The sequence below is a fragment of the Periplaneta americana genome, chromosome 3, assembly GCF_040183065.1.
Source record: "Periplaneta americana isolate PAMFEO1 chromosome 3, P.americana_PAMFEO1_priV1, whole genome shotgun sequence".
NCBI classification, from domain to species: Eukaryota; Metazoa; Arthropoda; class Insecta; order Blattodea; family Blattidae; genus Periplaneta; species Periplaneta americana.
Genome location: NC_091119.1, coordinates 145,191,110 through 145,205,814, shown reverse-complemented (window position 1 = coordinate 145,205,814; position 14,705 = coordinate 145,191,110). Strand labels below are relative to the sequence as shown.

The window sequence follows — 14,705 nt, the reverse complement described above, 5'->3', positions numbered from 1 at the left end:
GCTTAAACTAATGCATCTTTCTTTTATTCTCAACATGTTATTAAAATCAACAACAAAAACTGGACAGAATATTGACCAGATTTGGAAGAGCCTTTCTGCTATTTGAAAAAAATTCCAGTGTATTTCGTTTCAAACCAATCTTCTTCGTATATTCAATGTTTTATGGAAGTCTTATTATTAATAAATGTTATATAATTTTATGATTCTGAAAAAAAAGCAATGTCTTACCTGTCATGAGGATCCTGAGGCTCAGAGTCAAGCAACACGGAGTTAACTGAGTTCCACTCAATCATAACTGATCGTGACACACCCACACGAGTCAGGTTATACAACTTCATTTCCAGAGGACTATTTGGACCTCGCAGAGTCACCTACATATATGAACATAAGTCACAATTGATTAATAAACAGCAAGATAATTCACAAACGAGATAAAGTGTAATAGCAAAACACTAAATCTGAGGAAAATGTGTAGTTGCTTAATCCCAACCCCAGGAGGAGAGGCCCAAAGGGTTGCTTACCACTTCTATTCTGTTAATGTTGTTTGTCACTGAACAGTCACGCTCTTGTACATATACAGCATGCTGCAGCATAAATTTAACCGAAGCTATGGTAATGATGATATGTGAAGAAATGATGACAAAATGCGTCAACCCAACCAGGATTTGAACCCAGGCTCGCTCATTTCATAGTCAAACATGCTAAGAATTATTCCACAGTGATAGACTCAATTATTGTTTAATACTGTTTTGTTATTTTCAGTATATTTAAATACGAGCAGATGCTGGATTTTTACTTGGATGTAGTCAATTTTCCTTTTTGGAAAGCATATTCAAAGACTGGAAGCAAGTAAGCATCTTACATATCATTGCTATGCTTCCAAAATCTATGTGTATTTAAACAAATTTTTCAAGAGAGAGAGAGAGAGAGAAAAAAAAACATTATCACTTTTAATTTCCTTGATTTTCAAAGCTACTTTCGGTATAATTTCATCTTTTTTCATGGAATGATTGAAATTATACCAAAAGTAGCTTTAAAAGCCAAGTCTTCTGAAAAATCTGTCTAAATGCACATAGCGGATTTTGGAGGTTCAGCAACGATATCCAAATAAATCTTTAAGTTTTACTTTCCAAATTATTTTCATCATGGTCAGAATATACGAATATAAAAAAATCAAACAGCTGCAACAGATTTCACCAACAATGATTGTCAAAAAAGTCTGTCTCTCTCTTACTTACTTACTTACAAATGACTTTTAAAGAACCCGGAGGTTCACTGCCATCGTTGAATATAATTTGTATGGTATTGTTCTCATAAATATTAAAGATGTTCTGAAGTAGAATTTCAAAAAGTTTGGGTCTCTTTACCATATCGAATGCTTTAGTAAAATCTACAAAAGCTAAATGTGTTTCTAAGTTGAATTTCTTTCGTTTTTCAAGCAGTAGTTTGACAGGGTTTTAATGTCCTTTAAAATCTATCACTTTCAGCTGTGAACCTTAGCTCTAATGGCTAACACAGTAGCCACTAGAATGCTGAGAATAACCAAAATCTCATTAACCGAGACACACAGGGCTGTATTCATAGACATTCTTAGCGCGGGCTTCCGGTGGATTATCAGCGTTTTTCGTATTCATAAACCAGTGTTAGCAATATGATATGATTTGAATTCTGTACAAGTAACCAGTGGATAGCCGGGGCTAGTTTAGCACGCTTGTAGCGCGTGCTGCGAAATGTCTATGAATAGCACCCACAATTACTTGATAATGATGTAATGTAACGTAATGTTAAATAAATTTACCTCAATACATCTAGTATACTGTGGTTTAGATGAGACCATACGAAAACTTTTTCCAAAAATGAAATCATACACCATAATTATTTTTTGTTACAGATTAATAGAATTTTAGGTCGCTCCTATACCATTCATTCTGCTTAAAAGTAATCTGGGCTGCAAACCTGTGCTCTGCAGTCTTTCTTTGAAGGGGGTTCTGGATCAGCTTCTCTGCCAAACTCTGTTTCATACAACTGCAGCTCCTCATGAACTCTCCTAGCCTCAGGTTCCATTTCTGACTGCAGTTGTCTCAAATCATGGTTCACCTGTAATGATACAGTTAACATACGTTCACTCAATAGCTCAATAGTACTGTAAAAAAACATGAAAATTTCAATGAATATTTCATAACAAATTACACATTCAGGTCACACTGTCACTCAATTGTACCTACACCAATTTCACATTTCTGATAATCCTATTTGTCTGTGGTGTAATAATCATGATGAAGATCTGGAACATATTTTTCTATACTTCCATCCATAAACCACAAAAGAAGTAAATTAAAATCATCAGTACCAGTTGCAAGCCCTGCAGTATATATTGACTAAACCCCAACTCTGGCTACTAGCAACAGGCGTCTATAATAAACACCAATCAAAATACCCCTCACTTCTCGTGAAAAACAACAACTGAATAGACTACAGTGGGCTTTATGTTCTCAGCAAACAGCTGGCTACATTAAGAAGATTGACTGATTAAATATATTAAAACAGTAATAGTGACAAAACTACAAAAATGTAAAGCTTTTTACTTTCAGAGAGATTTTAAGTAACATTATTTATTGTCTTTGCTTAGAATATCTTTTTTGTATAACATGAGTTACAACAACTATTTCATCAATAAATCACAAATAATTCATTATATTCCTGAAACAGGTTACTGCCATGAAGAATGTTCGTTAAGTACAATAAATAAGTCAAAAGTAACTTTCTTTATTTTTTGTTTCTGTATAATAAGTTCATAAATGTGACTGAATGTAACATGAGTTATGGCTCATGCATTTTGTCAAGACATCGCGATGTGCAGTAAGGAGAACAATGTTTCTGTGGAGGGGGTAGGAGTAGAAGGGAAGGTTGGGCGTGTGTCTACCGAGTTCAAGGCAAAAACTAACCTATTCCCCTATAATTCGTAAGTAGACTCATCTGATCTCGTGCGCAGCTCTGTAGGAAGAGTGGGGGAGTGTCTTGGCAAAATGCATGAGCTGTACTGTGGAATGACTGTACACCAAAGTTATGTTTCTTCTGTATTTCTCTTAAACAATTTATATTATTTACTGTAAGTAAACTCACCTTGGAAAGATAGCTTTCATCTGCTCGCTGTGCATAGCCTTTCTCAATTAACCAGTGGTTAATGTTTATTTGTCGATTGTCATTATGGTTTTGTTTGATCAATTCCAGAGACACTATTCCACTGACTACAGAGTACACCTGAAATATCAATCAACTTCTGTTAACAGAAACATTTAACAGTCTAAATACTATTATATTACATCATAAATTTTGTTTTACAGTATCTTTATTATAGGTCAATTTTTAAATATATAACTGGTAATATTAGAAAAAACTTCACTAATGAATATGTACAAAAAACAAGAATTACCAACTAATACCCTAAATAATAATAATCCGTGGCGCTACAGCCCGTGAAGGGCCTAGACCGACCAGCCGGCTGCTGGCCTCACGCCCACATGCCGAAGCATCCAACCAGAATGGAGGTATCGTGTGGTTAGCACGATGATCCCCCCCAGCCGTTATAGCTGGTATTCGCAACCAGATTTTGCTACCTATCGTAGCTCCCCAAGTGCATCACGATGCTGGGTGGGCACCAGTCCCATACACTGGTCGAAATTTCATGAGAAAATTTGTTCCCCCATGAGGACTCGAACCAGCGTGCATTCCATAACGCGAGTCCTAGGCAGGATGCCTTAGACCGCGACACCAAGGCGCGGGACAATAGCCTACATACTGACCACAAATTTCAATTCTTCTCCACCTAATTACGATATACACGGTCAAAATACTGTAACTTATTGGATAAAATAATAAGAACAATCATCGAAATCCATTCAATAAAAAGTGATTTTGAAATTCAAATTTACACTAATATGATTACAAGAAATTTGTACTTCCAGGCACATTTCTTCTGGTGGTGAAAAGGCCTTTTAAAAACTGAACTCTTTGATTTTTTCTTTATTAATATTAGAGAAAAATTCGCTCCAGCACCGGGGATCGAACCCGTGTCCTTGGTTCTACATACCAAGCGCTATCCTCATTGAGCTACGCCGAAGTCCAATCCACAGCACTGGATCGAACTCCCCTTCTCCAGTGTTTTTTCCCTTTATGGCCTGACTCCAAGTTGGGCATTTATGTTGACATTTTATTAAGTCAACTGCCATTATACAAGAAGCACACTCAGTTGAGTGACTTAGTGGCCGCGATTCCACAGTAATGTGCTCAGTAATCTATACAGAAATATGCACTGTTGCTAGAAGAACTTACTTCTTCTTCTTCTTCTTCTTTGGCACTACAGCCCTTGTAGTCTAGCCTTGGCCTCCCTTAGGATTTTGGTCCATTCCTGTCCAACCAGAGCCTTCTGCCTCCATCTTCTCACGCCTAGAGTCCTTAAATCTTCCTCCACTCCATCCAACCATCTTAGTTTCTGTCTGCCAATATTGCGCCTGCCTTCTGGTTTTGTGTTTAGAATCTTTTTTGGTATTCTCTGATCATTCATCCTGATTACATGTCCTAACCATTCCAACCTACGGGCTTTGATTTCAGCAACAATATCTGGAGATTTATATTGAGTTTTCAGTTCTGTATTATATCTAATCCTCCAGTGCCCATTCCCATATTTAGGACCATAGATTTTCCTTAGAATTTTCCTTTCCCATGTCATCAGTTGTTGTTCCATTTTCTTCGACAGAGTCCAAGTTTCACTGCCATAAAGCACAATTGGTCTTACGACTGTTTTATATAATGTAAGTTTTGCTTTTTTACTTATGCATCTTGCTCTCAAAGTTTTGTTAAGGGCTCTCAGGCATCTATTTCCCCCAGCAATTTTTTGCCTCATATCCGCATCTGCAGTGTTTTCTTGGGTAATTAGAACTCCTAGATATTTAAAAGAATCTACTTCCTCATATTTCTGTCCATTTATTATAATATCTTTATTACAAATGCCACTTGGTCTTAGAAGAACTTACTAGAGATTATTATTTTTTGGTCCTACAGAATATATCTGTTAATTGTTACCATAACAGATATATTCTGTAGGACCAAAAAAATAATAATCTTTAGTAAATTTTTTCTCTATGTGAACTACGTGCCAGTTTTGAAAAAAAAATGAGTTAGGTTTATTAGCCTGCCTGCCTGCCTGCAGTGTGAAGAGTAGAGGAAAATATCAAAGGACTATTTTTTTCTTGACCAGAAGTAGCCTATATCTCTGGAAAGGAGAAGCTTAAGATGGGCAATCAGACTTATGACCAGACACTGCTATCAGAATAAGCATCTACATATTGTGTATTGCATCTCACAAATGACCCAACTTGAATGAAACTTGGGATGAATGTTGAGTCATCACTTCACATTCTGCTGGATTGTCAAGTTTAAGTCACATCAGCAATCAAAGCATATGCTGTCTCCTGAAGAAATTCAGGAAATGAAATCCAGCAGCATCATGAAGGTCTCCCACGTCATTTCTAGTTTGTGGGGCGAACAAAGGACCATTCATCCCCAAAGTGCTTTAGTAGATATCTACGCCCTTAACGAAGAAGAAAAGGAGCAATTTCTAGGCTTGTTGTAATTTTCCAATAATAATAATAGTTACCACTAGTGGTAATTCCCGATTTACCACGAAAATCGTCTGTAGCTGCATTTAGATTGGCAACAGGCCATGATTGTTTGGCCAGACACCTGCATAGAATTGGAATATATCAGTCCCCTAACTGTCCATTGTGCAACTCGAGCCAAGAAATGGATTCGGAACACCTCAAATCTGTGCTTCAGTGGCTGGTCATGATAATATCTTTGAAAAATATTGGAGTGCAAGAGGTCAAATGACTTTATTGTCAAATGCCTGGCATTAGAAAACAACAACAACAACTAATTTTTTTTAAATTATGAGTACTAGTAAACTATGAAAGAGTTCTGCATCCACAGATTCATCACATATGCATACTAAATTAATGACAACTTTCAACAGACACTGATGGTGAAATCTTACCTTGCCATACAACGTCTTGTTATGAACAAGCCTGTTGAATTCACAATAAGCTTCGTCAGTCCATAATCCTCGAGGATTACTGATGAGAGATGGTTGAATTTCTGACAGAATACATTCAAATGCCTGAGGTGGCAAATCAAGGATCTCACATTTTCCTTCTTCGTCTGGTTCAAAATCTCTCAATTCTGAAGGTTTCACTGCTTCCATATTTCCATAATCAATGAAGAAGACCTAGAATAAAAAGTGAAATAAACAGCAAATTTCATACATCACTTTAATTATATCAACTAATTAGGGCATACGGTAGCACTTGCTGCAAGCCGGAAGGTCGCAGGTTCGATTCCTAATTTGGTCACAGATTTTTTCCACTGATCTAGTCCTTCTGGCTGCATTATGCCCCTGGGGTTTATTTTAATTAGTTATTTTATGACGCTTTATGAACTGCTATGGTTATCTAGCGTCTTAATGAGATGACGATGATAATGCCAGTGAATGCTTCAGGGTCCAGCATCGAAAGTTACTTAGCATTTACTCTTAACGGGTTGAGGAAAAACCCCAAAAAGAAGTAGAAAAAATGGAAGTTTAACGTCCCAGTACCTATTGACATCCATGACCTAAATATGGATACCTTTACTTTTATTAACTAATTCCAATTCATTAAGTGTAAAAACTTAAATTATCATTTATATTATGCATTCCATTTTAATACTAAATTTTGCTAAACATGACAAAAAATTTCATTTGGAAGAGAGACAACACATGTGTTACTGAAGGGAGGAATAGGATTTTCTCTCCGTCATTAACCAGTGTCAAAAAATGAATATGTAAGGAGTTGCTTTTTATTAAAAATAAATATGAAAAATTCTTAGACTGTAAGGCAAAAGTACGTGCACACTTTATATTAATTATGTAATGGTCATACTTCAAATGTGAGTTAAAACTATTTCAGCAAATTATTACCATTTAGTAGAAAAGCAAAATAAAAAGTATCATACGTACTTTTTCTCTATAACAGAGTGCATCTGTGAATCAGGTGATTTTGAAAATGGTATCTCCTCTTATTTACTGTTAACACATATGAGCACAATGCACACATAATAGTTATTTATGGTGCAAGTGTTAAAAATTGTATTTTATTTTGTGGGTAGAAATGTTTGAAAAACGAGGCTCCAGGCTGAGTAAAGCAAGCCCTATGAACAAAATATATATATATATATATATATATTTTTAATACTTTTTAGACAGCCATTTGTTTGTGCTGGTATAGAGACAGTTCTTGCAACTTATCCACTGTGCTCATTTTAATAGTGAAACTATTAACACATTACAGTGCTCAGTGGTAGAGCATGGGACTGCAGATCTGTAATTAATTGTTTCATATAGTTATCAATAAAATAATTGAGGTAATTTATTTATACATTTTAAATAATTATACAATATTTTAAATATCAGTAAAGGTTGCACAGGTTAGTTTCTGCAATTAAATTATATCCAGAAAACTTTTACGATAAAAAACTTAATGACTATGTTACTGCCATGTTAAACGAGATATCAAAAAAAGTCAAGCAAAACTGAAGAAAAAGCAATTAAACTAAATATCTCAGAGATCAGTACTAGGAAACAAAGAAAAAGCGTTTAGCTATACAGAGTGTATCTAAATTGATGTCAAATATTTCGGGGACGTGTTCCTAACATCAAAACAATTAAAAAGGTTAATAAGAACATGGGTCTGAAAACCATTCATTAGGCAGTTATTAAAGGATTTGTCCCTTCATTGACCGCTGATTGTTTGATGGTTTTTTGATTGCTTGTATTTTGTAGAGCAAAGAAATCAGAAGAAAATGTATTCTGTGAGTGATCAGAACGAAATGATTTGCATCATTTAATTGATGATGTGCTTCTGGACATCATCCAACAAATGTGTTTTAACACGATGCTGCTCCAGCTCATTTCAGTCTGATAGTTCGTAATTTTTTTAATGATCGATTTCCCCAAAGATGTATTGGTCGAAAGGGATTCATTGCATGGCCTGCTCGATCACCTGATTTGAATCCAATGGATTTCTTCGTCTGGGGACATTTAAAGTCCCTGGTTTATGCGACTCCTGTACTTAATGTTGATATTCTGAGAGTGTATCCAAACTGGATTTCACGAAATACGAAACACTCCAGGAATTTTCAACAGAGTACGCCAGAGCATGTAACGCAGGTTTAGGGGACACATCGAAGCAGAAGGAAGCCACTTCGAGCAATTTTTGTAACATTACATTTTGTCTTGTAACTCTGAAATAAATTATTTTGAGACCAATGTTCATATGAACTTTTTGTAATGTTTTGATGTTAGGAACACGTCCCCGAAATATTTGACATCAATTTAAATACACCCTGTATAAATGCTGTTCTTCACCTCTATAATGACACATTTCTGCAACTAACCTGAACAACATTCTCTTTGTTTTTCTTGGGATGAATAGACTCTATCCTGGCACGGTAATAGTTTGTTTGTGCACCTTCTGTGTAAGGTGCAGCATAGATCTTTCCTACTTGTGGTGGATCGGTAAGTTCCTTCAGCTTTTCGGGATTTTCATTCAGGTACTTGAACAACCAAAGCTGTTGCTGTGCAGAACCGACATCAGCATTTTGAGCCCAGAAATGTCCAGGATCAATTACCTAAAAAGTGAAAGTAAGTGTTGTAAAAACCACAGTTATGACTGATACTCCTATTATGAACAATATTACAGGTTCTTCTCTATTACTGCATTGGCCTGAATCTAGTATGACCTCGAATATAATATGACTTCCAAGTTTTCGATGTTCTATATAGAGAACTAAAAATATCTCAATGTAATATACGACTTTCAAAAAAGATACCTTTAGGATTACCACAGCTATGATGGAAGGATGTTATCACAGTGTACTTTATACAGTCGCAAAGCTTGAGGTGATTTTTTGCAAATTTCGCGATAAAGCACTCCAAGCGGTTAGCAACTAGAAACAATAGACTGTCCACGGTCGACTTTGGATTTAGAGTGTACTGAGTTGTATTTTCATCGAGTGCTAGGTCGTTGCCTATTTCGCATTGATGCTTGTGAAGAAAAATCCTAACATCTATTTCTTATTTTACTTCTAGATGCAAAAAGTGGTTAATAAACAGCAGGAGGGAAGATCTAATCACAAAGAATGAAGCATATCTTTATAATAATATAAAGTTTTGCTCTCTTCATTTCGAAAACACACAATTTATGAATGAAAACAAAAATAAATTAATCTGGAATGCAGTTCCAACTTTATTTGATCTTTCAAATAAACCTGTTCTGTCATTACCTGCAGCTGAGAAACAAAAGCTTTGTACTAATTCTACGTCTGTATCAGCTGATTCCTTGAATAATATTGTACATTTTCAGACAACTTAGGCCTACGTTTTTTTTTTCAAAGGATATGTTTTTAATTATAGCTGTTAATTTTGTTGTTATCTTTATTTGTTACTTTACTAGAGACGTAGAAAAAGTAAGTCTGTTACAACAAAATTTATTGATTACGTTTTATTTCCAATTCTGGTGTGATTATTATTGCTTAACCTCATCCCACTTTGTTAACTACATAAGCCTACACTACAAGTACCGGTGCACGTAAGTTACTCCCATTAATTCATATTTCCACAGTGGCGTATACTGGTTAAAGGGTTTGGGCTACCGCTGACCCTATTATTACACAAAATATATCTAACAATTACTTTAATTTTAATTACTATGGTAAAACTAATAATACAAAATTATTACATTATGTTATATTATAAACTTTTTCTTTTGTAATTTCCTTGGGCTACCGCCGGTAGCCCGCAAAATGCGCCCCTGTATTTCCATTATTATTGTTATTATATTATTGTTGTAAAGGGAAATGCAAATTAATATTTATTGGTTTCATAGTTCATTATCGCTATAATCTTGAATGAGTGAAGCAATTATAGTAAATTTCAATTCGTTTTGCACAAACAAACAAAAAAATAATATTAACCTATTTCTTGCAGGTATATTCGAGTTTATGGTGGAATTTAATATACTTCATTAAAATAATAAATGAACTTTATCCATTTAATATTTCAATAATGGAAGGAAGGTGTTAATTTTTCCAAAAGAACACGACAACGAAAGTGTAACATATTTTGTCATCTGCTAGGAGAGATCTGTGATGATGAGGCGATAGTAGCGATCCTAGTAGTGGCCAACTACCCATGTTTGCATTTTTACTACATACTGAGCTTCGCGACTGTATATAGTAGACTGTGATGTTATCATATCAGAAGCTGAAGTGAACGGACATGCAAAAAAGCTACCAACTTTCATATGTGGAGGAGAAGAGGGAAGAACAAAAAGAAGACACTCTGAAAATTTTAAAGAATTATAAAACTTGCAAATCTAAACCTACAGTAGAGATTGGTTTAAATTCGACATTGGATAATGTTTACTTCCCTCAAAATTCCTATTTAAACGAATACACATTTAATTCGAATTTTCGAAGGTTAAGTTTGGATAATTCAGAGAACTTCATTCATTTCAATGAAAACAGTGTCCAACATGAAATTCTTAGAAAAGTCCACTTGCTTATTAACGACTCCAAGTATTCAAATTCTATCTTAAAACTTCACAGTGATTAAGAGGTAATGGAACAGAAAAATGTCGTTGCTACTGTTAACAGATTTCGTACCATTATCCAGAGGACTGGCTACAGATAAGAGCAATAGGCGGGATGTCTAACACTATTCTTTACAGGTATATGTGTCCCTCATCCCCTTACACTACAACTTGAAAAAAACAAATTTGTGAAAATTTTCATAATATGTACAGAAGTTAGTGTGTTACTAGCACTTCTGCATCACAATATCGAAGCATGGACTTTACAAATTTAACGCTAGTCTAAGGAAGTTGTGTTTTCTTCTATTAGTAGCCTAAGATATGTGTGGCTTTGACTAAAATATGGCAGAAGTTACGTTAAAGCACACTGCACGTTCATTACTCATTAGTTCATTAGACCTTCTGTATAGAATGTATAATTCTTGTTTTGATATTAATTAAAAAATAATTTGCTAGTTGATTCGAATTTTTTAAATTCCACTTCGAATTAAAGAGATTTCATTGCATTTTCAAGTTTTCAGTTTCAATGCTTTAACAATATCTTCTTCTGGTTATCGCTCTCAGTTACCACTGCTGCTGCTGCTACCACCACAATCATAATCATCATCTATAAAGCCCGGATTTCTAAATAAAATGCATATTCTTTTCCACACTTTCAAAGGTAAGCAAAAAGGTTATACTTCGTAAGACACACCTAGATAAGCAGTTTTAACTATGTTTGTAGTGCTTATAAATGCTTATTTCGCAGGAAAACGTTTTTTCTTACTTATTTTACGATTTTTAATTAAAGCAGCATATTTTACCCAAAACTGTAATTTTAAAAGTGCTTATTTCACTCTAGCCGTCATTTATCACTGATTTCCTTTTTTTTTATTGGATAATAAACAATTAACTTCAGTCGAATGCGTAAGAAAACAATGCTAGGGTATAACTCAGGATGTTGTGAAATAATACTGCGTAGTTCTAATGAGAGAGAACCTTGGGATTCCCCACCAAAACACTGTGTCAAATTTCTAAAAAGCTTTCTGGTGAAGAAACAGATATTGAAGAGGGATTCACTGAAGAAGAGCGGTGGTGCTTTTTACATGCGCCTGTGACATCATGCGATGTTGAAAGAACATTTTCATTCTTCACTGACAGACGCAGGAGCTTCACACAGGAAAATCTCAGGATGACCTTCCTTATATACTGCAACAGTCCTTCATTATTTTCACCATTTTTCATGCTCATTTTACTGTTTCCATTTATTTGTTTTTGCTTATTTTGAACATTTTTCGTGCCTATTTGCTTGCTTATTTTACTGTTTGATTGTGTTTAGAAATCCGGGCTTTAATCATCTACTATGTACTCCAACAGTCCCAAGGTAAGAAAATTATCTTCACATAGTCATTCTACAATACTTTACACAAGTGAAATTCATTTCAAAATGATTACGCACTTGACAATCAATAAAATAAACAGGTATCTATTATCAGAATTTTACATAATAAAATAGTTTTCAGAGAGTAATAAGGGCACTTTTTTTTTTATAATAATTGAACTCCGAACAATAACTGTAAAGACTTACGTGCGATGTCTGCAGCTGGATATAGCTGACATCTATACTAGGCAAGTTAGGATTTATGGTCGAAGACAACTGCCTCTGAGGTTTTTCACCCATGAAAGGCTTATCTTTGTTGGCAAACAAGCCAAGCTGTTCTGCTCTTTTTACAGCTTCATCAATCCTAAATACATACATAAAGAGAAGGAAAAGATTCTTAAAGCCAAACACAAAGATTTACAAATAAATTACTGTTAAAATGTTGTCTCTAAATACCACTGCCAAACAAGCGTAACACACGTACAGGATATTTTAGAAACGGGTTTTTAATATTCTGTGAGCTATGTAACTTGTTCCATTGCATTTATAATAACAGATGAGAAATGAACCGTTGCGTTGAAGAAAATTTCTTCCTGAGACTTTAATGAAGATTAAATTTTTCAGCATTACTGAGTAAACAATAATCCGTGGCGCTACAGCCCGTGAAGGGCCTAGACCGACCAGCCGGCTGCTGGCCTCACGCCCACATGCCGAAGCAGAGGTGGACGATCATCCAACCAGAATGGAGACATCGTGTGGTTAGCACGATGATCCCCCCAGCCGTTATAGCTGGTATTCGCAACTGGATTTCGCTACCTATCGTAGCTCCCCAAGTGAATCACGATGCTGGGTGGGCACCGGTCCCATACACTGGTCAAAATTTCATGAGAAAATTTCTTCCCCCATGAGGATTACTGAGTAAAACTGTCTTTTAAAATGCCATATGTATGCCAGTTGTCTGACAGTCTTCTGGGTCAGGATCACTCATATTGAATATTGTTAGGCTAGGTGCACTCAGACGCAGTGCAGAATAGTTCTTCGCAAAGCGACATTTTGCTTTATAGTGTCTCACAAGTCTCGCAACAGCTAAACACTGTCTGCTCACAACTGATCTGCTGGTTGCGTGGGTTTGGAAAACTGTCTAGCTTAGAAAATGGCGTCATGGTGCATTTATATTATTTTGGAAGAAGAGTAGCAAAATAAACAGAACATTTTGTATACCATTTCGCATTTTATTGCGGACTTAAAAAACTAGAGTAATAAGTTTAACATGCTTTTAAACATAAAATTACTTATTTTGACAGCATTTGGCAGTGGCGTAGCATGAAATTTTGAGCAGGGGAAGCTAATTCAAGTTGTCTTTCATGCAATATGAGAAAACGTATTACAAAAATATAGTCTTAAAATAAATAGTAGTCAATGTCAAGTCAGCAGTCGAAGATTGGTTGGAACCTCGTAAGTAACACCAATAAGGCATGACCTCAAATGGTACGTAGTAAAATATGATTTCACGGTTTACACATATCTCTAACAAATAGACACGTATACGTATAACATTAGCTCACTCCCTGTCACAATTAGAGTAATCACAATATTAACGGTCAATAGATACAGTATTAGTATCATTATGTAAGTATGCATCTGTCTTTTGGTTGTGTCCTTCATTGACAGCAAGGGAGTCCGTCATTTGTTTTTTAGATCACACTCTTGTTCGTAAGTCAGTCTTGATAATAGAATTGTCCTAAAAAATTCAAGTAAATTGGTGTCAGGAACTGTTATTTCACTCATTATTTATTATATCAGCCACAATGCACACTAACACTTCAACTGAACATAACTGATGAAAAGGGATATCTCGGAAACTACTTATTTTCAATGTCAAAGCTAGCTTCTTGTGAGCCTTGCGACCAGGATAGATAAGTTAGAAAGGGATGGAAAATCTATGGGGTGGGTTACACAGAAGAATGAGTGTAAGAAACCAGTCTGCTTGGAAGCTGGTGTGTGCAGGCTTCTTGTTTACTGCTGCATCACAAATCATCCTGAGCTGCCACATCACAATATTTAACGCGTAAATATAAATTCTATTAAAATTAATAAATAATTTTGTCCATAGACTGCAGGTTTTTTATGAAATTATTATTAACTGGGGAAGATGAGCTTTTTAGCTTAAATTGATGCTACGCCACTGACATTTGGATACTTTTTGCAAAAATCTACTGTCTCTAATGATTGGATGTCTTCTTAAAAAATTTCTATGTCGAGTTTGTGGAATGGCAACTCATGCATTCACAGCACATTGCACTCATCAAACCATCTGCTCGCGACCAAGTTCAAGCAGTAATTCAATACTGATTCCTCTTGTCTGCTGGAGACCAGCTTGTCGTGTTTGAGTCTGTGTTCAACACATTATAAGAAATCAATGAGATTCAAGTATCATCAGACACAATGCTGTATCATGCAGTGTCTGATTCTGTGTGCACTCAGTCTTAGGTGTATCACAAATGAAAATATAGACCTCTAATGTTTCAAATCACATTATATTGTACACGTTTATTGTATTCAGGACCCTTGTGATCACTCAAATTCTTTGAGCTGATGTCTTTAATGAATAACTAAAAAAATATCACACAAATTTTATTGCATTACAATTTATTAAAATTAAC

General features: G+C 35.3%; 1 protein-coding gene across 2 annotated transcripts in view; it reads right to left on the bottom strand.

Moving 5' to 3' along the window:
• Window positions 1-14,705, bottom strand: part of spn-E (spindle E) — a 67,662-nt gene that overhangs the window by 14,093 nt on the left and 38,864 nt on the right. For both annotated transcript variants that reach the window (XR_011331424.1, XM_069821744.1), the window contains exons 15-20: window positions 12,250-12,406; window positions 8,488-8,721; window positions 6,053-6,283; window positions 3,124-3,261; window positions 1,957-2,097; window positions 229-371 (exon numbers count right to left, since the gene is read on the bottom strand). Coding sequence is in view for 1 of the 2 variants with exons in the window: in XM_069821744.1 (XP_069677845.1) it covers window positions 229-371; window positions 1,957-2,097; window positions 3,124-3,261; window positions 6,053-6,283; window positions 8,488-8,721; window positions 12,250-12,406 (1,044 nt within the window). In the remaining variant the exon portion in view is untranslated. The remainder of the gene's footprint in view (window positions 1-228; window positions 372-1,956; window positions 2,098-3,123; window positions 3,262-6,052; window positions 6,284-8,487; window positions 8,722-12,249; window positions 12,407-14,705) is intronic.